This window comes from Oryctolagus cuniculus, chromosome 8 (assembly GCF_964237555.1).
Source record: "Oryctolagus cuniculus chromosome 8, mOryCun1.1, whole genome shotgun sequence".
Lineage (NCBI taxonomy): Eukaryota > Metazoa > Chordata > Mammalia > Lagomorpha > Leporidae > Oryctolagus > Oryctolagus cuniculus.
In genome coordinates this window covers 103,065,372-103,092,671 of record NC_091439.1, presented here as the reverse complement: position 1 = coordinate 103,092,671, position 27,300 = coordinate 103,065,372, and the positions used below count along the sequence as shown (strand labels likewise).

Here is a 27,300-nt window from a genome sequence, read left to right as displayed (position 1 = left end):
AACCAGAAAACTTTCCCGTTTTTCTCAGCAAAGATTGCCAAGGTTGGCTATCATTAATCCCTCTTGGATTGCATGCTTATTTCTGAATCAGTTACCGAGGAGACAAAGTCAGCATGTGTGGTTCCATGTGAGCAGCGAGTCTCCTGAGCAATGTTCTGATGCCTTTGTGGGGTGAATGGTGGTTGGACAAGTACTGTTATTTCAATAAGTTCCCAGAAACACGGAATTAAAGGTAATTTATGTATGTAAACCATACATCAATAAAGTTTACTTTAAAGATAAAAGAAAAAAAAAAGGTAAGTTTAAGGGCTGGGTGTTGCGGTGCAGAGGCTTAAGCTACCAAACTTGGAATGCCCACATCCCATATTGGGGTTGAGCAGTTTACTTCATTTCTCAGCAGACGTTTTCAAATAGGACAATTGTGTCTCCCTGTCTAGGTCTGGTGAGATTGGATTACAGAAATTCTAGGTATATTTGGAAAACATTTTGCACCCTGTTTCAAAAATACCTGCTTCCTTGTAGATGTTGAAATTCCACATTGGGGGTTGACTTAGTCCCATCCACTTGGTCTTCCCCAGTGGATTTTGATGAAATTTCTTAATCACATGCTTTTGATGTTGAAATAAAGCATTAAATGCTTTCTTGATTCCAAAAGGGCATTCATTGCATCTTTCAGCAGACACTGGCACACATTTTATGGATGTTCCTTAATGTTCTCTTTTGTTATGTTCATTTAAACGTGTAACTGTAACAAAACATCTTAAAATGACTTCTACATAGGATGACCTGGTTTATTATAGCTGCATGAAGCTAAACTTACATGGGACTGTTTGCTGAGTGAATAGGAAACTTGCAGTTAAGGTGCTTGTTTTGTTGTTGTTAAATATACAAAATTCACTCTCTGTGATTGTTATGCAATGCTGTGTGCAGTGGACTCTTATCAGTCCTTGAAGATTTGGGTAAACATTTGTTGGGACCCATATTCTTTATTGTTTCAAAATAATGCTATAGTTGAGTTACTAGGTTTCTAGGTAAGATGCACATTAAGAAAAGTGTTTTTGTATCTGCTCCTCACTGTTTTGTAAATTCTAGCAACCAAATGGATGGGTAAGTTGAGATGTTGTAGTTGTCTAAAACATGCCTAGACTGGGTCTCCACTGGCTAAAAGGGAAGCCAGGTAGGATCTCCCTCCACATGCTGCACTTGCCGTCATACTTACCAATCGAGTGTCTGCGTCCATATCGGCGTTTCGATGTCTATTTGGACATTTCAGCCCCTAAATCCTGTCCCTGCGGTTTTCTCTCTCTGCCAAGCTCCTACCTCAGTTCTCAGTTGTCATGCTGTTAATGGTAGTCTCCCAGCATTCCTTCGCCTTGCAAAAGCAGAGAATATATCCATATTTGTACCTGTTTGTTTATCAAGGGGGTTAACATGTTTGAAATGTGGTAACCCATAAAGAGCATGTGGGCTCTCCCTTCCACTCTTGTCAATTTTTCTACATTGTTTTCCATCCTTTTCCTGCAGCCTGCTTTCATCTCAGAGACAGTGACGGGCTTTCCCTGAAGGTGAGGCAGGCATCACTCTGTAATTAGTCTTCAGGGAATGCTACAGAGGAAAACCAGCACCTTCTTTCCTGCCTCAGGGACCGTCTGTCATCTCTGCAGTGCACTCGAGCTCCATCTCCCTCACGAGCTGCTGTTTCAGACATACATATATGCCTTGTGTAAACAAAGGTTTGCTCGTACTTGCATGTGTTTCACACATACATCGCCAACCAGTGTCAACTCAGATTATTCTGACAATGTGGGAATTTTATTCACATAGGTATTGTACTCTCTGGAGACTCCGTTCCTTAAAATGTGCTGTAAAAATTCCCATTTAACAACAAAAACCAGGAAATAAGATTGTCTTTTTAGTACTGTAGGTAGCCATCTAAATCATTTTGCCGATTTGCATTTCTGAGAAAATTGGTTCTTTGTGATGAAAAAAATTTCTCATTCTGTCGACAAAGAAAACAACAACAACAAATTATGATTACATAAATGTGTATGTGTGTGTATACTATATAGAGAATAGGGAAGTTCTGAATATTTCAGATGTCTCTATTAGACAACCAAAAGGATGGACATTTGAGTCTATGGTTATGACATTGCTTGGGATACCTGCATCCCATACTGGAGTGCCTTCGTTCAAGTCCTGGCCCTGTTTTCTGTTAGCTCCCTGCTCGTGTGCACCCTGGGGAGCAGCTCAAGTAGTTGGGTCCCCACCACCCCATATGGGAGATACTGATTGCGTTTCCAGCTTCAGCTTCAGCCTGGCCCAGCCTCAGTTATTGTGGAATTTAAGAAGTCAACCAGAGGATAGAACATTTCTTTCTCTCTTTCTGCCTCTGTATCTCTCTATCTCTCCGATGAAAAGTAGTAAATTAAAAAGGAAATCAAAGAGTAGAAAGTCAAGTTATTTCTTTTGATGTCTGAGCATAAGAATTATTTCTAAATCTTTAGGACAGACACTAGTAAAACACTGGAGAAGAGACAGAAATCTGTCTGGCAAAGTGAGTGCTGCTCTAGCTCATATTATAGTGCAGCCTTGTAGAGAATCATGGTTCACTGGTACTAGCAAATATTCAGGTCTCCTGCTTGTCTACACATCAACACAGCTGGTCCTGGTTTGTCGTGTTTCTAATGGAGGTCCACAGTAGCTTGTGACACCATTGGCGTTCTCTGCTAGTGGATTGGACCACCAGTCACTCAGTTTCAAAGCTGGAGTCTACCCCGGTTCCTGTCTCCTTTTAAACTCCTGGCATTTCAGCTGGTGATCAAGACCTGCCAAGTTGAGTGCTCTACAATAAATATATCTTCCCTTCATTTATTTTCCCCGTCTCTATTCTGATATCATTATACCTTTAGGCTTGTTCTCCTTAGATTCATTTTCTACAGAAAGGCTAGATTCACCTGTTTCCAAAGCAGTAAGTCCATATTATTCATTGCTTATAAAATATTCCATGATTGCACTTAATCAATGATCTCAGTTCAGACTTGTTTAATAACTAGCTGGATAACCTTTACAAAAATAACATCATTGCTCAAAGTCTTGTGTATTTTTTACTTAGATATTTATATGGCCCTACTGGTGTCATGGTGAACCTTACACAGGACACTGTGAAGAAAGCACAACACTGAAGCCAGGGGAAGTGACCAACACTATTTATCACTACTACTTTTATTGCTAAATTTATTAACATGTTATGCAAAATTTTTATATTTGGACCCCTGCTCACATCTCTTTTTTAATTTTTTTAGAAAACTTTTATTTAATAAATATAAATTTCCAAAGTACAACTTTTGGATTATAGCAGTTTTTCCTCCCATAACCACCCACAAACCATCCCATTTCCTACTCCCTCTTCCATCCCATTCTTCATTAAGATTCATTTTCAATTATCTTTATATACAGAAGATCAACTTAGTATATACTATGTAAAGATTTCAACAGACTGCACCCAAACAGACACACAAAGTATAATTCTTGTAGTACATCACATTAAGGACAGAGATCCTACATGAGGAGTAAGTGCGCAGTGACTCCTGTTGTTGATTGAACAATTGACACTCTTATTTATGATGTCAGTAATCACCCGAGGCTCTTGTCATGAGCTGCCAAGGCTATGGAAGCCTCTTGAGTTCACAAACTCTGACCTTATTTAGACAAGGCCATAGTCAAAGTGGAAGTTCTCTCCTCCCTCTAGTGAAAGGCACCTCCTTCTTTGATGGCCTGTTCTTTCCGCTGGGATCTCACTCACAGAGATCTTTCATTTAGGTTTTTTTTTTTTTTTTTTTTGCCACAATGTCTTGACTTTCTATGCCTGAGAAACTCTCATGGGCTTTTTAGCCAGATCCGAATGCCTTAAGGGCCTATTCTGAGGCCAGAGTTCTGCTCACATCTCTAACCTTTTATTTATTTATTTTTATCAGCCTATACCTTCTTCTCCAAGGGCACCAGATTGCTCCAGAGTGCTACGTTACCATACTCTCTCAGCCTTTTTTCTTTTGTTCTGTCTGAAAAACCATCTCATTAATTTCACAGAGTTGACTGGCAGTTGCCACAGCAATCCATTCTGCTGCCACCTCCTCCAGGAAACCAGTCCTGGTGTCTGTTACATCTGTCCAGGCTAGATGTCTGAGCTAGAATCTTAGAGCTGCTGTAACAAAAGAACACAGACTGGATGACTTAAAACCACAGACATGTACCATCTCACAGTTGTGCAGGCCAGCCGTGCTAGGGTATCACAAGACCATGTGGTCTTAGGCTCAAAGGAAGCCTCTTCCCTTGTCCCTTCCTAGCTTCTGGTTGTGGCTGTTAGTCCTTGACAATCCCTGGTTTATCGCTACATTGTCCAGTCTTTGCTTCGGTCACCGTGTGGCATTCCCTTTGTGTGTATTTCTGTGTCCATGTTTCCCTCTTCTTTCAAGGGCACCCATGGTACTAGCTTAAGAGCCCACCCTATCAATCTGACCACATTGTAACTCATCACATTGTAACTCATCACATGCGTAACAAGCCTATTTCCATGCAACAGTTACAGCTGGGGTCCTCAAGGTTGGCATTTTGAGGGGGAACAGTTAAACGCAAAGCGGCAAAATTTACATGTAATTTCATGTCACCTACACCCACATAAAACTGTGGTTGCTGTTAACCCATGGTATGTAAGGGCCTGCTCATGTGTCTAAAAGATTTTGGTTTACTTAAAACCACTTGACATGTATAATACCTCTTTGTCTTCCTAGCACTAAACCATAGTAGGCTTTTAGTGTTTTAATGCATATGATTTAAATGCATAAATCTTTGCTTATTACTTAAAAATGGGTTTTGTGATACAAGAAATAAGGATTGATAGTGTTGCATAATATGTAGTAATACTTTTTTTTGTAACTGTAGAAAAAGAATGTAGAAATGCTTTGAAGAAGGAACAAAAAGCATTTAGTTCTATTCCCAGAGTCCTCATCGTTTGCACAGCCTTGGGAAAATTACTTAATTTCTTTATGCTTATCTATAAAATATAAATGAAGGAAGTTATAGCCTATGGATCCACATTCAGATGTTTGTATGTTTGCATTTCCCAGTGCAGAACCACCAGAGACTTAATTTAATCAGAAACTAGAGGCTACTTAGGGTGACACTGTATGTCATGCGAAAGAATATGCTTTTTGCTCTGGACAGAATGGAAGGTCATGAAAACCACGTGGGGGTGATAATAAAAGCTGTGGTGAAACTGGTTGAGGAGGAGCACGCTGGCCATGAGCAGCAGCACACACACATGCACATATACACGCGTGTGCACACACATGCACATGCACAATGCAGAGCTGATTGGATTTGAGGAGGAAGGGAAGAGAAAGTGATTCAGGAAGCCCTGTGGAATCCATTCGTTGAACACTCACCAAATGCATCTGAAATTTCAGGCTTGGGTGGAGCGACGTTTCTTAGAAATATATGGGGCTTTTTATGTATTTCTCTGTGCATGGGCATTTCAGTGAGGCCTCTTGCAGTTTTGTCACCTTGTAGTTATAAATATTTATATGGGCCCTACTGTCCCCTATTTCACATTGCTTTCTGTGGAGGGGGGAAACCCTGTACAGTCCCTCTGACTTCACACTTGAATATGGCACAACTGAGAAGGACACTGTGGTTTGCTTGCACTGTTAATACATTGCAAATGAGCTGTGGATTCAGTACCTTTTTTTTCTCAGAGTAAAGCACATGCATAATTTTAATCATACTTTCCATAACTACACCCATGTATATTTTATTCCTTATATCACTAAAAATGAACAGATGTTTCTTGATCATTATCTTTCTTTAGGGAAGTCTCCAAAACCCCCAAAATATTGTTGATGTTGGAAGATGGAGTTGGTTTTGAAGTAGAGCACAACTCTCCCTGACTAAATGGGGTCCTATTTTCGTCTCTATTACTCATGGGCACTTTAATTAAGCTGTTCATGAATAAAATCAAACTCCGTAGTGATACAGGGTTTGCCGTGTATTCATAGTTATACCAGATGGTGTTCTGGGGTGAAGGAAGAGCGGGGAGTTTTCTGCTGAGCACAATTTTGCTATCAAGCCCGTTGATCAAAAGTGAAATTTATGAGGTTTGGGTATAGAATGCTTTCCTTGGTTGTATGTCAAGCTGTTTTATTCCTCTTGGAATCTCAAAGTAAAGACTTAAAAGGGACTACATTTTTTTTAAGAACAGCTGTTTATTTTGCTTATGCATATTTAAATTTACTTTCTACTGTTTTAAAGTGTTAGTAATCATGCCATAGATTGGGTAGTCCTAGTCCTCTACTTATTCAGTTTCTACACTCTTCTGTATTCCATCTTGGGTTGTCCCACATATCATTGATTTTAAGCTTCAAGATACTCACAGATTACACTTTACAAATAAGCAAAACTTGGGACCGGAGAGGTAACAGATCTTGCCTTGGTTCTCTTAATTGTACAGGTTAAAACATAGACTTTGGAGTTTAATTGTAGGTCACTTCCTATATCACTAATGATACATAACCTCATAAGTGAGGATCATTTAAGTCTCAGCATTTTTCACATATTAAGTCATTGCTAGTAACCTTTGCTACTTCTTTGTACATTTTAGACATTTTTCAAATTTGTATATAATCTGTTATGAATAATACAGTATAGATCCAATTAAAATAGTAAAGTGGCCACTCCCATTATTAAAATTTTAATTCAAAAAGGTTATAGCTGTTATTCATAGAATTGTATTTTTTAATAAAAGGAGAGACAATGGCTTCATCCAGATCTCCCACGTGGGTGCAGGGTCCCAAGCACTGGGCCCTCCTCCACTGCCTTCCCAGGCACACTAACAGGTAGCTGAATCAGAAGTGGAGCAGCTGTGATTCAGATCCACCCATATGGGATACCAGTGTCACGGTCAGTCTCCTCACCTGCCGTGCCACAACATTGGCTGATAGTGTATTGAAAATGATTAGAGGGCCTGGTGCTGTGGTACAGTAGGTTAATCTTCTGCCTGAAATGCTGGCATCCCATATGTGTGCCCCTTCTAGTCCTAGCTGCTCCTAGTCCAACCTAGCTCTCTGCTATGTCCTGGGAAAGCAGTAGAAGATGGCCCAAGTGTCTGGGCCCCTGCACTCACATGGGCAACCCAGAAGAAGCTCCTGGCTCCTGGCTTCAGATTGGCTCAGCCCCAGCCATTATGGCCATGTGTGGAGTGAACCAGTGGATAGAAGACCTTTCTCTTAGTCTCTCCCTCTCATTGTCTGTGACTCTGTCAAGTAAATAAAATAATAATAATAAAAAACTTTTAAAAGAAAGAAAAAGAAAATGATTAGAAATCACTGTGATACACTAGCATATTCTAATTAGGTGGCACAATAATATATGTGAGTAATAATGTCTTCTTCGTAGTAGGTAGTCCTAAATATATTTTTTATTTTTATTGTGTAGTTTTCAGAAATATCAGTGAAAACTATTTTCATAATAGAAATAGTATTTTTAAAACAGAACAGTGTAGTGACAATTAATATTGCTGTTAAGGGCCCAGCATTGTAGCATAACAGGTTAAGCTACCACCTGTGACACTGATATCCCATACGGGCACTGGTTCAAGTTGTGGCAGTTCTGCTTCCAATCCAGGCCCCTGCTAAAAAGCAGTGGAACATGACCCACCTTCTTGGATCCCTGCACCCATGCGGGAGACCCAGAAGCAGCTTTTGGATCCTGGTTCGACCTGGTCTACCCCTGGATGTTGCGGCCATCTGAAGAATGAACTAGCAGATAGAAGATATCTCCTCTCTCTCTCTCTCTCTCTCTCTCTCTCTCTCTCTAACTCTTTCAAATAAATAAATAAATCTTTAAACATATATTGATATTAATGTTTTATATCTAAAGCTTAAGAAATAATTATGTGTATTTTATTGTAAACTTTTCCTTTGAGGCTGCATTAGGCATTCTATTTAATGTTTTATTTCTATTCATATTTGTACTTTCATAATTATAAAGAAAATAATGAAAACATTAAAGTGTTAATCTTATTTTAGTTCAGTAATAGAGTGCTCCTCATTAAAGAACCACATTTTGTTCCATTATTTATTTATTCATCTCCTCTCAATACAGGAACAGTCTAACACCCAGTGCCTATTATTGAGAACAGAAGGCCAAAGATAAATGCCTTGTATTTATTTTCCCATGTTGTTTATTCTGTTCATAAAGCAGGCTGTTCCCCTTTTATTTTTCATCTAGAACTTAAAACGTTGATGGTTTTCTCAGCCACTCATCAGCTATAAACCACTGGTGCCAGGCACAACCCTGGCTTTGACTTGGTATTACTGTCCTCACCTTAACATGTTCCACTTAGTGATGGGATGAGGACCAGGGCATTGAAAAAGACAAATGTAAGACACTCTTTGAAGCCAGTGATAAGGTGCCAGAAGTTGTCACTGGAGTCATTCGAAGACAGATCAATTAGCTCCTAAGACCTGCAGCACTCAGCCGCTGCTATTCAATTCTGAATGCTCTGTACCGGCTTTTGGGACAAGTGGCAAGCCAGGTCCCATTGTGGCACCCTTCTTAGGTGACCTGCACCTGGGCATTTCGTCTGGCAAGAGGCTTCATACTGAAAGTAAGTGTGATGTTTTAATGGCAGAGAGAGAAGCTAAAAGTGGTGTTATCAAGATATGACGTCAATACTGCTAATCCTGAAAGATTATAATCATCTTTAAATTTCTGATATACTTTAGACAGATCATGAAACAAAATATAGGAAAAGTATCAAGTAATTGAAAAGTCACAGTTTCATTTCAATGGTAATCACTATCAGTATAAATTTTCCACATTTTATTCTCCACATTTATGCATGTGTAAAGGTATACATCTAGTTTTTAATCTTTCCATTTTATATAATTTTTAAAATGTATTTATTTAACAGAGAGAGAGAGAAAGAGAAAAAGAGAGAGAGAGAGAATGAGAGAGAGAGAGAGGGAGAGAATCTTCCATCTATTAGTTCATTCCCCAGATGGCCACAACAGCCAGGGCTGGGTCAGGCCTTAACCAGCAACCAGGAGCTTCATCCAGGTCTCCCACATGGGTGCCGGGATCCAAGCACTTGGTCCATCTGCTGGTTTCTCAGGTTGGTTAACGGAGAGCTGGATTGTCAGTGGAGCAGTCAGTACTCAAACCAGCACTTACATGGAATACTAGCACCACAGGCAGCCACTTCACTGTAACACTGGCCCCTCAATTTATATTTCAATAATTTTGCCAGATTGATAAAAGCTTCTTTATTGTATCACATAGTAGGGATACATTTTAATGTATTTCATCAGACTAAACTCCTCATACCTTATACTTTCAAATTAATGTAGTTGTTCTTTAACTCTGAAAAATTCTATTTTGTTTGATTTTTTTGCTAACCATGGTGCAAAGTGGACAATAGTTTAAGTATGAGGTGCTTTTTAAAAGAGAAGGTTAACTTGAGACAATAGCATGTAGGATACTTTTGTGTGCCTACCTCTGACTACTGCATTAAACCACACCCTCTACTGCCTAGGTGACAAAACTGAGTTCTTCCTTCTTTTCAAAATGGCGTGTCCTGGAAAGGTGGCTGGTTGCTTCTCTCCATAAGGCAGGGCCCGAGCGAGTGATGTCTTTCCCATGATATGATTATTTTAGGCCTAGTTGTGTTGACATGGTGTATGTATTACTTCATTTTTGCCATTGTTCTATAAGGAGTATTCTGCTGGGTGGCTTAGGTATAGAGCTTGCTTATTTTTAAAGTGGGATATAAGGTAGAACTTCACTTTCTGCTGATACTATGCTATCCAAGTAAAACCCACAAAGTGCAGCAAACATCTGCATACTACAAGACAAAAATCCAAGAAAATTTCATTAAATTCAAGCCATGGGCATGATTCTTTTAAAATCTCTGAAATAAGCAACTTGGAACTAACCATCTTCCAGTTTTTAACATCTAAAATTATCCAACCCTTATTTTTAAACCATTTTTATTTGTATGTGTTATTTTTTTTGCATTGCTTATATATTTCTTGTTTCCTGGTGATACCATAAATTGAAGCAGGTAGGAGATGTGATTGAGGTGTGTCTCCACCTGAGCTCATGGCTGCATTTACTACAACGGTCAGCCTAACTAGCCTGTACCAGAAGTGAGAGGTAAAATAAGCAAGGGAAGATGGCCCTGAAAATTATTGATCTTCAGTCACTGGCACTTAGCAGCTTTGTTTTGTGGTCTGTTATGCTGTGCCAGGTCTGTTACATTATACTTTTACTGCTTGAAGACAACTGAAATTATCTTTATGAAGTGGAGTAAACTTACTACTGCACTCTTCAAAAATTTATTAATGACATAGTTAGATACCAAATTGCATTTCCCTCTACTGTGTATGCCTGCTTAGGAAATCTATTTTTAACATTTATGTGATGGCCAAGTATGCACACATAAACACACATGCAACTGTTAATAATTTGCTTTTGTCTAACACTTCATTAAAAGCAGATGTGATGAAGCCAGATGTGTTTTTCTTGGAGGATCTTATGGTTTTCTTTTATAGGCTTTCATGTTAAGTGACTATAATATACAAAATTAATAAAATTTCTTTCTCCTTTTCTTTCTGAAAGTTTCATTCTATTTCTTTTCATTTTTCTCATACATAAGGGGTTGAGCTTGGAAATACCACGTATTGACAAGAAAAAAGTCTTAGAAAAGTGATTCAATATGACATCCCTTGTCTTGGGGCAGTCATGCAAATAGGATATTTTTGCAATTTGGAGAATAAAAGAATGCCTTGCAGCACTCTCGTGAAGTTTAATAAATTAAGTCTGTGACTTAAATCAAAAGGTAGAATAGCATAAGTACTTTTGGAAAATAGAACCAAACATTAATATCTTAACTATCTCACTCAGTGAAGTGGACATTGCTTTCACTTAAGGAAAACGTGCATATAAAATATGTAGTAATGTAAGGCATATATATATATATATACACACACACATATATATATATAGTGTGTGTGTGTGTATATATATATATATATATAAAATCCTATTCCTCTGTATCGAGAAGAAAGCATACAGGTGCACAATCTAATTTTAATTTGGTTGACCAGACATGTTGGTAAATAATGGTGAGCTCTGAAATGTTGCCACAAATAGATGGTAACAGAATCACAGATGCAATTCTATTTGTTTTTAAGTGAAAACTTTTTCATAATTCTATCGAGTCATTGTTGTAGCATTCTACAACTGAAAGATTACAGCTTAGAAAGCACTAGTCCAGAACACAGGAATGAGATATTTTTCCAAGCCCTGTGTGTGAACTTGTTAAATATGCATCCATTTATTTTTAGATGTGTATTTCTATGAAATGTGCTCATATTTCTGAAATTGCTCATCACTTTATTTTTGGAATGGGCTCTGTGAATATTCTGTGGATGTTGACTGCTTATTATTATAATTTGCCCTGTCAAATATTGCCCAGAAATGTGTGGAATATTTGGAAATTGTACTTCTTTGCAAGATTATGACATTGTCAAATACATTTCTATATTTTAGAACATTAAATTAATTCTTAAAATTTCCTGAAATAAGTCCCTAATGTTCATAAAGTTATAAGTGTATATTAGAATAAGAAAATCTGAAAGAGTTCTGTTTTTTAAAGTGCTATTGAAAAACTTTATTGCATAGGGAAATGTTGTCCTTAGTACTATAGAAAATAGTACTATTTTGTCAAAATAAAATTATTTATGAAATAGTCATATATTCATTTGCTACTAGGAAGACAGGATAGCTCTGATATAAATTCCATTTAATTTGAATCAGTGGGGTTTCACTAATAGTTTTTCAATATGTGATATATCATACTTTATGAGCATTTAAATAAATTCAAATGGAAAATATACTCTGAGATGGGTGCTGGCCTCGTGGTTAAGATGCCAGTTAGGCAACAGGTGTTTGGTATAGATTAAGTCTCCACTTGGGATGCCCGCATCCTATATCCGAGTGCCTAGGTTTGAGTAGGGCTGTGGCTCCAATCCAGATTCCTGCTAATCTATTTCTTTGGAAGTGGCAATGATGGCTGAAGTGCTTAGGTCCCTGCCACCCACTTGGGAGACCTGGAAGAAGTTCCTAGCTCCTGACCTCATTCTGACCCAGCTCTGGCCGTTGCAGGCATTTGGGGAGTGAGCCAGCAGATAGGAAATCTCATTTTCTGTCTGTCTCTCAGTTTCAAATACATACACACGTACCTATATGCATATGCTTTTTTAAAAAAGATTTTATTTATTTATTTGGAAAGTAGAGTATACAGACAAAGAGAAAGAGAGAGAGAGAGAGAGGTCTTCCATCTGCTGGTTCACTCCTTAAATAACCTCAGTGGCCTGAGCTGAAGCAATCCTAAGCCAGGAGCCAGAAGCTTCTTCTGGGTCCCCCAGAAACTTAAGCTTCTAAGTTTGTGATAATTTGACAAAGAAGCAACAGTAGGTGCAGGGGCCCAAGTACTTGGGCTTTTCCACTGCTTTCCCAGGGCATAGCAGAGAGCTAGTTTGAAGTGGAGTAGCTGGAATGCGAACCAGCACCCATGTGGTGCCTTAGGCAGAGGCTCAGCCCCCTATGCCACAGGGCCAGCCCCACATCCTCTGTTGGAGTTCCTGGGTTCAATAACTCCCTCTGGCTCCTGATGTCAGCTTCCTGCTAATGAGGACCCTGGCAGAAAACAGTGTTGACTCAAGAATTTGAGTCCTTTCCTCCCACATGAAAGAGCTGGATTGAGTTTCTGATTCTCAGCCCTGGGCTGGCCCAGCCCTGACTGTCACAGGCATATGGAGATTAAAGCGATTGATAGGATCACTTTCCCTGCCTCTCTGCCTTTCAAATCAATAAATAAGAAAAAAATCCATAAAACATATGTGAGTTCAAAAAACGAATAAAGGCTTTGCCTTTATTGGTCATCTCCATGTACCATGTTTCCCCGCATCTAGAGCAATAAGCTTTCTGTGTTGAGCATTTGTCCCATGGTGATTCACAGCAAGGCACACAAATACAGTATCTTTTACCCAAGTTAAACTCAAAATATTTATCTGTACTGGAAGATGATAAATATATAAAAGATGTCTACAAATCCTCTTAATGAATGTAAATTACATCCTAGGCACTATAAATGCTTAGCCATGCTCCAGTGCAATGCATAGTGCCCTTTCAAGGTGACAATGCTGTTGTCCCCAAGCCCTTGGCATTAGCTGAGTAATAGCCCCACAGTTATATCAGCCTCCTGATCTCCAGACCTTGTTAATGTTACCTTATGTGGCTCAAGGCACTTTTCTTTTTTTTTTTTAAGTTTTTATTTAATGAATGCATATTTTCATAAATACAACTTTAGGAATATAGTGGTTCTTTCCTCCATACCCACCCTCCCACCCCAATTCCCATGCCACCTCCCTCTCCCTCTCCCATCTCATTTTTAGTTTGATTTTATATACAGAGGACCAACTCCATGTTAAGCATAAATTGCAACAGTTTGTGCTCATGCACACACACAACATATAGAGTACAGTTTGAGAACAAGATTTGCAGTTGATTCTCATAGGACAACTCATTCAAGACAGGGGTCCTACATGGGGAGTAAGTGCACAATGACTTCTGTTGTTCCTTTAACAATTAACACTCTTATTCATGACGTCAGTGATCATCCAAGACTCTTGCCATGGGCTACCAAGGCTATGGAAGCCTTTTGTGACCGTAGACTCCACTAGTATTTGGAAATGGCCATAAACATATGCTTCTTTCCCTTCAGAGAAGAGTACATCCTTCTTTGATGACCCTTTGGTTCCACTGAGGTCTCACAGAGATCCTCCATGCAGGATATTGATTGTCAAGGTACTTTTCATAGGGGATGAAATTAGTGCACTGGAGATGGGAAAATGATTCTTGATAAGTGAGGGACATCCTAGATGAAATCACAAGGGCTCTTTTCAAGAGGGTGCAAGAAGGTCAGAGGAAGAGAAAGATGGTGAGACTTCAGAGGTGGGAGACAGAAAAGGTGCCGTGATGTGGGTACATGAACCAGTGAACGAGGGGACAGCTAGCAAGGCTGGGAAAGTGTTTTTTTGTTTGTTTGTTTGTTTGTTTGTTTTTGCCAAGTCACATTTGGATATTTATAACATCATTTGGGTGCCATACAAAATTATTAAATTAAAAATTAGCCTACTATGGATCTATTGAACTTCAAGTCCTGCCTGTAATTGCCGTGGCAGGACCAGACCAAATGATTTCACAGGTGGTATGCGTCCTGTGGGCCAGACATTCCCCACCCCTGCTGGAGTCTGGAAATAAAGCAGGAAACAGAGTCTCCCACAGCCTCCACGTGGAGCCAGTCCTGACAACACCTTGATTTGAGCTCTGAAGGATTTGGTAGGATCTCCGACTTTCAGACCCAAAAGAGAAAAATTTGCATTGTTTTAAGCTTCTAAGTTTGTGGATAATTTGATATAGAAGCAACAATGAAAGAAAATTATGACTCTGATACCCTGCTTCTACAGTGCTCTGTGACTCATCATTTTGGTCATGTTTTTACATGGTTCTGTCAGAGTGCATTTCTCTAATGTCAAGGTGTATTTGTGAAACAAAATAGAATAGCATACAGCAAACAACATTGGGACTGGAGGCCTTTTGAGTCACAGAACCAGATTCACATACCTTGGAGTAATGTCTACTGCAAGATTCTCTGATGCTTACAGTTTGTAGTACAGTACCAATTTTTAAATCATAAAAGTGCCAGATTTAGAGCCTTATCTCTTTTGCAAATCTCTTAAAATTGTGCTTGAATTAAAAGTGGACAGCATCAAAGAACTCATTTATGAATACTGGATGATCACCTACAACCTAAGAATGGGATACTTTTTAAAATATTCAATGATGCTGATTGATTTCTTAGTCCTTGGAATCGGGATAATTCCTTTATGAACCACATACTCATGTTCCCTCACCAGACAGTTAATTTCCAGTCCAATGTGAATGTTGTGTCAACAAGTATCAGAGTGACAGGCAGTGGGAAAAAAATGCTGTCTTCAGGAGGAAAAAGGTTTTCTGTTGATTTACACAGAACAAACCATGTTTTCTTTTTTTTTTAAGATTTATTTTTTTATTTGAAGGTCAGAGTTACACAGAGAGAGGAGAGGCAGAGAGAGAGAGAGAGAAAGAGAAAGTCTTCCATCCACTGTTTCACTCCCCAATTGGCTGCATTGGCTGCAGCTGCTCTGATCCGAAGCCAGGAGCCAAAAGCTTCTTCCAGGTCTCCCACGTGGATGCAGGAGCCCAAGGACTTGGGCCATCTTCTATTCCCAGGCCACAGCAGAGAGATGGATTGGAAGTGAAGCAGCCGGGTCTCGAACCAGCACCGATATGGAATGCCGGCACTTCAGGCCAGGGCCTTAACCGACTGTGCCACAGCACCGGCCCACAAACCATGTTTTCTTATGTTGCTCCATTCAATCCAAAGAACTAAAAACTCCTACTTACGTTGATTACCGTAAACCATTTGAGATACTGAACAGTAAGTGCAGGAGCCCAAGGACTTGGGTTTTTTTTTCTTTATTCTTTTTTTTTTTTTTTAGAGATTGTATTTATTTATTTGAGAGGTAGAGTCATAGACAGTGCGAGGTAGAGACAGAAAGGTCTTCCTTCCGCTGGTTCATTCCCCAGGTAGCCACAACGGCTGGAACTGCGCCAATCCAAAGCCAGGAGCCAGGAGCGTCTTCTGTGTCTCCCACATGGGTGCAGGGGCCCAAGGACCTGGGCCATCTTCCACTGCTTTCCCAGGTCATAGCAGAGAGCCGGGTTGGAAGAGGGCAGTTGAGACCAAAACCAGCGCCCATATGGGATGTCAGTGCTGCAGGTGGAGGATTAACCTACTGCACCACAGAGCCGGCTTCTGGGTTTTTTTCTTAAAAGGTATTATTATAAATTTTTTTCTCTTTGGGAATAGTGCCTAATTCTTACTTGACTTAGCCATTGAATTGTCATATGTTAGATGCTATAAACTTTTTGAGTACTAAGTTGATGTGCGTTTAACCATCACACTTGATTTTGTGTAAATGTTATTAACAAGTGTTAGTGTAAATTCATATGACCAGTTTTCTAACAGCAAAGAACCTCACAAAGCATATTTTTTATTTAACATTATCATAGACTGTTATTAAAAAACCAGTGCTGGGGTGGCATTGGGCCTAAGAGGCAAGTTAAGATACTATGTCCCCTGTGACAAAAAAAAAAAAAAAAAAAAACCTAAATGAAAGATCTCTGAGTGAAGATAATTGAAAATGAATCTTGATGAAGAATGGACTGGGAGAGGGAGTAGGAGATGAGATGGTTGTGGGTGGGAGGGAGGTTATGAGGGGAAAAGCCACTATAATCCAAAAGTTGTACTTCAGAAATTTATATTTTTTAAATAAAAGTTAAAAAATAAATATATAAAATAAAAAAGGAAGAAAAAAATAAAAAAAAATTGGTATCACAAAAATTTTTTGGCAAAAAAAAAAAGAAAAAAAAAGATATTGTGTCCCACATCAGAGTGCCTGGGCTTGATTTCGAGCTCTGGGTTTGGATTCCAGCTTCCTGCTGATGCACGCCCTGGGTGGAAGCAGTGCAGGCTCAGGTAGTTGGGTGCTTTGCCATCCATGTGGAAGTCCTAGCTCATCTTCAGCTTTGTCCAGTCCTGGACAGTGCTATATTTGGGGACTCAATTACCATATAGGAGCTGTCTCTCTGCCTCTAAATTAAGAAGATTAAAAAAAAATGCCAACTTGGCCGGCGCTGTGGCACAGTGAGTTACAGCTCTGGCCTGAAGCGCCAGTATCCCATATGGGCGCCAGTTCTAGTCCTGGCTGCTCCTCTTCCGATCCAGCTCTCTGCTATGGCCTGGGAAAGCAGTAGAAGAAGGCCCAAGTCCTTGGGCCAATGCACCCAGGTGGGAGACCCAAGGAAGCTCCTGGCTCCTGGCTTTGGATCGGCACAGCTCCAGATGTTGTGGCCATTTGGGAAGTGAACCAGCAGATGGAAGATCTCTCTCTCTCTATTTCTCTACCTCTCTCTGTAACTCTGTGTTTCGAATAAATAAAGCAAATCTTTAAAAAAAAAAAAAGCCAACTTTTTTTTTTTTTGACAGGCAGAGTGGACAGTGAGAGAGAGAGACAGAGAGAAAGGTCTTCCCTTGCCGTTGGTTCACCCTCCAATGGCCACCGCGGCCAGCGCTGATCCGATGGCAGGAGCCAGGAGCCAGGTGCTTTTCCTGGTCTCCCATGGGGTGCAGGGCCCAAGCACCTGGGCCATCCTCCACTGCACTCCCTGGCCACAGCAGAGAGCTGGCCTGGAAGAGGGGCAACCGGGACAGAATCCGGCGCCCCGACTGGGACTAGAACCCGGTGTGCCGGCGCCGCTAGGCGGAGGATTAGCCTAGTGAGCCGCGGCGCCGGCTAACTTTTTTTTTTAAAGCCAACATTTCCATACCAGAGGCATCATTAGAAAAGTTTCTTGGAATTTCCAGGAGTAGCTTGCTAGTGCACACTGATTAGACTGACTAGAATGTGTTAAAAATATGAGACTAAAGGATTTGTTAATAAAGAACCCCTGTGGACTACACTTGTGGTACATATGGGAAACATTTTAATGATGCTATGTTAGATGTGGTATTAATGATACCATCCTTATATGTATGGTATGGGAAAATTTTTAAAAATATATTAGAGCGAAGCTGGCATTGTGATGTAGTGGGTTGTATCTACCACCTGTGATGCTGGCGTCCCATGTAGGTGCTGATTCAAGTTCCAGCTGCTCCACTTCTGATGCAGTCCCTGCTAAAGAGGCCTGAGAGAAGCAGGAGAAGATGACCCAAGTGCCTGGGCTGCTGCTACCATGTGGGAGTCTTGGATTCAGTTCCTGGCTCCTAGCCTCTGACTGGCCCAGCCTTGACTACTGGGGCCATTTGGGGAGTGAAACTGTGGATGGAAGTTATCTCTTCCTCTATTTAATTCTTGTCTTTCAAATAAATAAGCAAAATATACTTAGAGGCATGTTTTCATTTGATTTACTTATGAGTATATTACAATTAAACATGAGATTATTGGAATACTAATTTTATCTGGATATTGAAGTAAAAACAATTCCATTCTATTGAATTCAGCACAAAACTAAGCTCACCCTTTTATAAGTAATAAGAACTTTTCTGAGTAGTTGATATACACATAAACCAAGCAATATAATTTTTACTATGTGCTTCATTATCTTGTCACAAGTAAAGAAACTTAATAACTCAGAGATGACTTTCATTATCATGTAAAGTGATGTTGGTCCAATAGTGCTGTGAACTGTATTGGAATGAATGAGTGAAAGTAAATGCTTCTATACCTTATAACTAGTACTGTAATTAGGCTAGATATGTATCTTCTCTGGCAAGCATAATATAATGTATTTTAAATTAAATAATATTACTTTAAAATTAAGGCTACTAGCTAATAGAATTCAACTTATTTGTTGGTGCTTATTAAATAAAGGTGATCAAGAAATATCAGTTATATGAAAGTTTGAGGATTATTTATGAATTGAATTAAAATTGTATTTTTTTTCTTTTGAAAAAGCCTATTTACAAATGAATAAAATTTATCCTTTTACCAGAGGTTGGATGTTTGTGTTTGTTGAATGACAAATGGGACAGAGAGGAACTGGTTTTATGATGTTAATTTAAATTCAGAAATTTTTTCAGAATGTCTTATCTACAGCATAAATGAATGAACTCTGGGCCACTCAGATGTTACCACTGGTTATTATCTCATCAGACCATCAAAATTCTTCTGGAACCTATCAGATTAAATTAAATCAAGGTTCCCAAATGGCCATGAAACATGTGACTCATTCTCTCATAAGACAGCAGTATTTGGTTTTCTGGTCAATATTCTGGAAATCAGGAACTATCATTTGATTACTGAGAGTCTGAAAAGTCATTTGACATCTCCACATCTGTTCTTTCCTCTGTGAAACCAGAGATAGCATTATTCATCTCTGAAGAAAGTAGAAAATAGGTTTGCAAATATTTTCTCCCACTCCATAGGGGTTGTCTCTTCCGTTGATTATTTTTCTGCTGTACTGAAGCTTGTTAGTTAAAAGTGATCCAGTTGGCTTATTTTTGCTTTTAGTGCTTGTCTTTTTAGATTCATATTAAAAAACTCATTGCTAACACTAGTGTCAAAGAAGCTTTCCCCATATGTTTTCTTCTTGTTATTTTACAGTTTTAGGATTAAGGCTTTGGTTTAAGCCATTAATCCATTTGAGTTGGTTTTTGTATGTAAGCAGAAAAGATCCCATATCATTCTTCTCTATGTGGATTTCCAGTGTACCCATTGCCATTAGTTGAAGAGACAGTTCATTTCCTATTGTGTGTTCTTGACACCTTTGTTGAAGATCAATTGGCCATAAATTTGGAGACTCTTTGTTCTGTTCCATTTGTCTATACATCTGCTTAGTAGTGGTTTAATATACAAGAGGTACAAGGAATTTAAGCAACTCAATAATAAGAAACAAATAGCCCAGGTAAAAAAAATGGCAAGAGGCTGATAAACATTTCTCAGAAGATAAACAAATTGCCAGTGGGTACACAAAAAGGTGCTCAACTTCACTAACCCTCAGGTAAATGTGAATCAAGATTACAATGAAATATCATCTCTCACCTGGTAGGATGGCTGTCATCCTACGACATCTTTCGACAAAACATAAATGTTGGTGGCGATGTAGAGAAAAGAAAGCTCCTGCATTCTACCAGTGGGAGTATAAGTTGTGCAGTCATTATGGCAATATGTATGGAGACATAATCAAAAGCATTTAGATTCTTCAGAAAATTAGAAACAGAACTACCACATGATCCAACAATTCTTAATTATATACAAGAATACTCCAAAAAGTTTGTAGAAAAATGAAACTCAAAGATAATTTTATTTTCCTGAAAAAAATGAACTACATGCATAGTTTTTTTTTCATAATACATATTTTCCATGAACTTTTTGAAATTCCTTCATATGTCCAGAAAAAATGAACTCAGGATCTTAGATTATCCGTGCTCCCATGTACATTGTAGCACTATTAACAAAGGCCACAATATGAAATTAACCCAAGAATCCATCAACAGATGCATGGGTAAAGAAAATGTAGTGTATATACAACAAAACCTTACTAAGCTGTAAAAAAAAGATGGAAACCCTATCATGTGCAACAACATGGTTGAATCTGGAGGAAGTTTTGCAAGTAAAATAAGTCAGATGGAAAAGCAAATACTGTATGATCTCTGTAGTATGTGAATTCTCAAGAACTCAAACTTAGAGAATGCAGTGGTGGTTGATAGCTTAGGTTTAAGGAGAATGGCAAGGCATTGGTAAAAAAGGCACCAAGTTTCAGTTTTGCAGGATGAGCAAGATCTAGAGGTCTAATGTACAGTATTGCAACCAGAGTGAATAATACTGTATTTTGTCTTTGAAATTTGGTGAGAGGATGGTTCTTAAATTCCCTCACCACACACACTAAGACAACTCTGCGAGGTAATGAGTGTGTTAATTGGATTGATTGTGGTAAACATCCCACAGTGTATCTGCATATCAAAATGGCATGTTGTATGCTCTAACTAATTTCTGTTAGTCAATTATATTTCCATGAAGCTGAAAAAATAAAATGAAATTAGAGTAAAAACCAAACACTTAGGTTTTATATATATATATATATAAAATAATTTCTAAGTTTGAAGGGTTATACAGATGTTAAAGTAGTTTTACATAAATCTTGGATTTTTCTTAGGTTATCCAAAGAAAGTATTTCCATAGAACAAGCAGTTAAATGTGATTCTGTTTTCTCTTGTGTTTACTCTCGATGTAAAGAAGTTATGTTTTATTTTTGATGTGACACTACTTCTGTGTTGTGTACTTTTTTTTTTCAAATAGAGTCTGTCTGTAATGAACTCTCTTTGATCTATCCTGAAACAAATGACTAACATTAATAGTGGGAACACCAAATCAAAGAAGTGTGCCTTCTGCATATACATTCTCCTTTATATTTTTAATGTATTTCTAATACATTAAAAGGTAATAAAATAACTAGTAATAAAATAATAAAATAACTAGTATGTATGTGAAAACTGAAGTCATCCGTTTCTTTGAGAATTCTATCTGGCATTTATCAGTGTCAACTTCGTATATGTTACTTGAAAATTGTCTAATGTTGGTGTGGAAATTGTTTTCATGTAATGTTTCTCACAGAAAAGTACTGAAAATTCAATAAACTATACATAATGCCCCTAATACTTTTATAAGATGGTAAGGTTTTCTCTGTATTAGTGGATTAGGATGCATTATGACCATATTATTGCAGTCTTTTCTCATCCTTTGTTGTGGGTTTAAAAATGAATTTAATATCAGACATGAGGAATACTGAAAACCTTTTTTAATTTATATTTATAAAAAGGAAATCAACGAAACTTCTGAGTTTAAAGCCCATGAGAACACTGGGTTATTTTCTTTTTCTTCTTTCATCTATATAATTATAGAATGGATTGACTTTTTTTTCAACTTTGATTTAATAAATATAAATTTCCAAAGTACAACTTTTGGATTATAGCAGCTTTTCCCCCCATAACCTCCCTCCCACCCGCATTCATCCCATCTCCCACTCCCTCTCCCATCCTATTCTTTATCAATATTCATTTTCAATTATCTTTATATACAGAAGATCAACTTAGTATATACTAAGTAAAGATTTCAACAGACTGCACGAATGGATTTACTTTTAACAACTTTGAAGTAACTATAAAAGTACTATATGGGGAGTAAACTTCGAAAATTCTTGTGAAAATGAATCTTGTAAGCTAAGATATGGAATCAACCCAAATGTCCATCAACTGAAGACTGGATAAAGAAATTATGTGATATGTATATCATGGAATACTACACAGCAGTAAAAAAATGAAATCCTGTCATTTGCAAGGAAATGGATGAAAGTGGAAAACATCGTACTTAGTGAAATAAGCCAGTCCCCACAGGACAAATACCATATGTTCTCCCTGATCTGTGGTAACAAATACATCGCCTAAAAGATAATCTGTAGAAGTGAAATGGACACTTTAAGATGCGATGACTTTGAAAAGCCCTTGTCTTGACTGTTGAGGAAGGTTTTTGTGTTTTTTTTTTTTTTTTTTTTTTTTGGTCATACTAATTGTTAAACTCTTTACTTAGTATAAACTGTATATGTATAAGGTTAGTTGAAAATAGATCAATCAAATCTTATAACCAGTTGAATCCTTTTAGATTACAGATAATTTCCTGTGTAACAAGTACTTCCATTTATTTTTTATTTATTTATTTTTTTTTTTGGACAGGCAGAGTGGACAGTGAGAGAGAGAGAGAGAAAGGTCTTCCTTTTTGCCGTTGGTTCACCCTCCAATGGCCGCTGCGGCCGGTGCACCGCGCTGATCCGATGGCAGGAGCCAGGTGCTTCTCCTGGTCTCCCATGGGGTGCAGGGCCCAAGCACTTGGGCCATCCTCCACTGCACTCCCTGGCCACAGCAGAGAGCTGGCCTGGAAGAGGGGCAACTGGGACAGAATCCGGCGCCCCTACTGGGACTAGAACCCAGCGTGCCGGTGCCGCAAGGCGGAGGATTAGCCTAGTGAGCCGCGGCGCCGGCCATACTTCCATATTTTTAAAAAATAACCATTTTTGCCTAATAACTACTGCTATAAAATTGATTATCTAAATAAAAGTTTGGTGGGAATGTGTATGGCACAACAGTAAGGGTGGCAGTTAGGATACCCACATCCCATATAGGGGTGCTTGGGCTTGAGTTCAGGCTCCATCTATTGTTCCAGCTTCCTCCTAACGCACATCCTCTCAGGCAATAGGTGACGGCTCAAGAGATCGATTCCCTGTCACCCACATATGAGACCAGGGTTCAGTTCCCAGCTTTTGGGCACTGTGGAGTGAACCACCTGAAGACAGATTTCTCTCTTTAGCTCTGTCTCCGTATCAAACAAATATATGTTTTTTTAATTATTGGAGGCTTTCAAAAAAAAGATTGGAAATTATCAATCTGTGTCTTAAAAGTATAAGACCAGACATAGCATCTAGATGTATTTTATTAGTGCTACAGTAATTTTAAAAAGGTTGCTAATAGGAAATAAAATAAGTGTGGATTGGGGCCAGCTCTGTGGCGCAGCTGGTTAACGCACTGGCCTGAAGTGCCGACATCCCATATGGGCGCCGGTTCGAGACCTGGCTGTTCCACTTCTGATCCAGCTCTCTGCTATGGCCTGGGAAAGCAGTATAAGATGGCCCAAGTCCTTGGGCCCCTGCACCCACGTGGGAGACCCAGAAGAAGCTGCTGGCTCCTGGCTTTGGATTGGCGCAGCTCCGGCCATTGCGGCCATCTGGGGAGTGAACTAGCGGATGGAAGACCTCTCTTTCTGCGTCTCTTCTCTCTCTGTGTAACTCTGATTTTAAAATAAATAAATAAAATCTGAAAAAAAAACAAGTGTGGATCAACAGAAATCGATAGATAAATAGATGATAGATGTGTATGTTTCAGAGAGAATATGTATAGAAAATTTATATAGATGGTATGTATATGTTTATGTATATAGCAAATAGAATATATAGAGATATAAAAGCAATAGGGAAAAATATTTTCCCTCTGATATATATCTCTATATAGACTGATATTTATTTATATGGTATATATTACATATATATGGTATATAAAAGATATTATTAAATCTACATAGAAGATATATAGATGTAAAGATAGATATCAGAATATATAGACTACATCCACATATATATATATATGAGAAAGAATTTTCAGTAGTATATATATATATGTACAGTTTGATAACTGGAGATTAGAAATTTAATTTTACAGAATATACTTGCATTTTTCATTTTCTCTACTTGGAGTATGTTCTTGTTCCTGACAATTTCTAATTTTTTATAACAAATGTGGAAACAACTTTTATGAGTTTATATTGCTGCTTGTAGTTCTAATAGCACAAGATAGATTTATAAATTTGTTTTTTTAAGATATAATATGAAAAAACTGCTAAAAGCATGTCCTTTAACCTTGGACATCATCTTCAAGTGGACTTTATTGTAATATAGAAATACTGCTTTTTTAGAAAAGTGTGAGTAGCTGAAGTATCAAGCTACCTATTTATAGTAGCTGGGTGAGGACATCTCTAGTTACATGAGAGCTCTTGTGTGATTGTCATATGCTACATCTACGTAGAGTTTTAGTATACTAAACCGCCTGATAAGTATGGAGTATCAGCTTTTATTAATCTTCACTGATAACACAGTGTCTTTTTAACATAGACACTGATCATTTTTCGTTTAGGGGCCAAATGAAATCCTCAGTAAGGCTGACAAATAGTAGCCTCAGGTGAACACACGACATTTTTACTCCAAATCAAAATGAGTTCTGTGCTAAGTGCTCCTTGTGCTGTCAGTTTGCTAACAAGTGTTCTGAGGTTCAGATCTCATCAGAGAACAAAGTGTCTCTTTAAGAAAGTGATAGAAGATTCTAGCCCTGAAATTATATTACTGAAATGAATACACAAGAGTATAAAAAGGGAATAGAGTGTCATCCAGTACACTTAGTACCTATATCATGGGTAGAATGAAACCATTATCTTGTACCAAAAAAATGTCCTTATGGATAAATTATTCAATCTAGAATGTTTCTGAGTCAAGTTTACAGTAAAAAGGCTACTGTGTACTTGAATGTCATTCTAAGAGCAAGAATTAATTTCATTTTGTGCACTTTCTCTATGAATAAATTGATCCAAATCTATTTAGCCCAATTGCCACAAAAGTGACCAAGTTTGTATTTCTGTTTCAATAGTGGTATTTGGTTATTCTCTTTAGAAATTTAAAGTCATTTTCTAAATTACAGGATACTGACATTTGTGATGAATTATCTGTGAGATTACTATTGGGCTGAATGCAGTAATGTGAAAATCTGTTCTTAAAAACAATTTCGTTTATGTAGTTATGCCTCTAGAACATAAATATGTATTTTAAAATTTAAATATTTACTTTTACTGATTTTTAAGGCTTCAAAAAAGCTTTTAAACTACTATTTTTGAAAGATTTGTGTATTTATTTGAAAGTCAGAGTTAAAAAGAGAGAGGGAAGACACAGAGAGAGATCTATCCACTGGTTCACTCCGCAGATGGCCACAATGGCCAGGGCTGGGCCAAGCAGGAGCTGAGAGTTTTCATCAGGGTCTCTCACATAGGTAGCAGGGGTCCAGATACTTGGGCCACCCTCTGCTGCTTATTCCAGGCCATTTGAAGGGAGCTAGATTGAAGGTAGAGCAGTCGGGATAGGAACTGGTGCCAATATGGGATCTTGGCATTGTAGGCGGTGGCTTAACCTACCATGCCACAACACTTGCCCTCAACTGCTACTTTCCAGCTGCTTTTAAAATGAATATCCTCGTAATCAGTGAATTATTTGGTAGCTGTTTAATGAAATTCTGTAGTTTATACTTCCTTAGTATACTTTTTTTATCATGGGAGTGGGTCTTTCCTATTAAATAATCCTCCTTATCTGTCTTCACGTTGGCTATATCCTATACACCAGTTTGTGCTGCTTGGCAGTAGTCCACTTTTAATAAAGAATCATGCTGTATTCAACCAAATTATTAAATTCGGTAAGATGAGCACACTGAATGGATGGATTTTTATATATTTTTTAAGGATATTGTAGGTGTTTCTTTAAGAAGCCTGAAGTTCTATACCATGCAGAACCTCTTTTAAATGTATGTAATAGCAACTGAAATCAAGGTAGTATTGATGTTGGTAATGACTTAACTGTATGTTAACTTACTATTTCTTATCGTCTTTTCTTCTGACTCCAGATGCAATAACAGAACCCAGTGTGCAGTGGTCGCAGGTCCTGATGTTTTCCCAGACCCGTGCCCAGGAACCTATAAATACCTTGAAGTGCAGTATGAATGTGTCCCTTACAGTACGTATATCCCTGTACTTTTCTTTTAAGCTTTATTTTGCATGCACTGCGAAAATATTCTTTGTGAAGACATAGAAGTAAACACAAAAGTTAAATGGAGGGAAAAAATGGGTTCATTTTAAGTTTTGAGAGTCATAGATCTTCCCATCCACTAAAAGAGTGAAATATCATCTCCATGGACGTGCAACATAGAATTTTCAGGCTATATTTCAATACCTCTTCTAACACTCTTTCCTTAATGCAAGAATGTGAAATATTCAGGAAAAGGTTGAGGCAGTGGTTTGCGAATCCTGCAGCCATCCCTCCAGGTACAAGCCAATGTGGAATGAAATACTCTTGTGTATATAACTGCATAGAAACGGATACATTTTGAATTTGATAGGAGCAGTTATGTCTAAGCTTCATGTACTGTCAACATTTTGTAGATTAGAAATGCATTCATCTGGAGGGAATAGAAGTCAAGGTTTACTTGAACTAAAAGTACAACGTGAATTGCAATTTTTTTAAAGCCTGAAGAAGTGTGTCTTTGCAACTTTGATGTCAGATATGGGATATGCCAACAGCATGTTTTTCCTGCAGGAATAATGAATCAAATAATATAAAATAGAATATTTTCTGGTTTATTTCTATCCAAAGGGAGAATCACTATCCTCCCCCCAAAAATTTTATCTATCAATTATTCAGAGGATTTGTTATTGAAAATCACTCAGCAAGTCCTGTGTTTTTGTATTAGATATTCAGCTCATCCCAAAGATAGGAAACACCTGGGATCATAAACAAGTCCCAGGTTCTGACTTCCTTTGATGTCTCAGAAGCAGCAAGGTGTCTCGGGAACAGCAAGTGTACTGTGCCAAGGTGCCATTGTAGGCATGTCTCCTTCTTGCCTGTTGAAAGAAATGGCACTGTGCTCATGAGCTAGGACTGTGTACTCTTCAGGGCCAGAAACGAATCTGGCCAGCAAGAAATGAACTGAAATGTAATAAGAATAACAATGAAAGCAACCAGGAGGCATATCCATTTTTTGCTTTATTTATACTGTGATTAATCTTAGAGAAAGTTTATGTAGGGAAGTTTTATAAGCTGATTGTCTTTGTTATGAGAAAGCATAAGGGTATAGATCTTATTGAAATCTCAGTGGTTATGGTTCTTACCCTGTTATTAACTCTGTAAGCCTTTCTGTGGAAATACAAAGCTGCTACCATCATT

The 27,300-nt window shown here is 38.2% G+C and overlaps 1 protein-coding gene across 19 annotated transcripts in view; it reads left to right on the top strand.

Moving 5' to 3' along the window:
* ADGRL3 (adhesion G protein-coupled receptor L3) overlaps positions 1-27,300 on the top strand; it is an 870,273-nt gene that overhangs the window by 464,215 nt on the left and 378,758 nt on the right. For all 19 annotated transcript variants that reach the window (XM_051819791.2, XM_051819792.2, XM_051819789.2 and 16 more), the window contains one exon: positions 25,985-26,094. In XM_051819791.2, the coding sequence (XP_051675751.2) occupies positions 25,985-26,094 (110 nt within the window). The remainder of the gene's footprint in view (positions 1-25,984; positions 26,095-27,300) is intronic.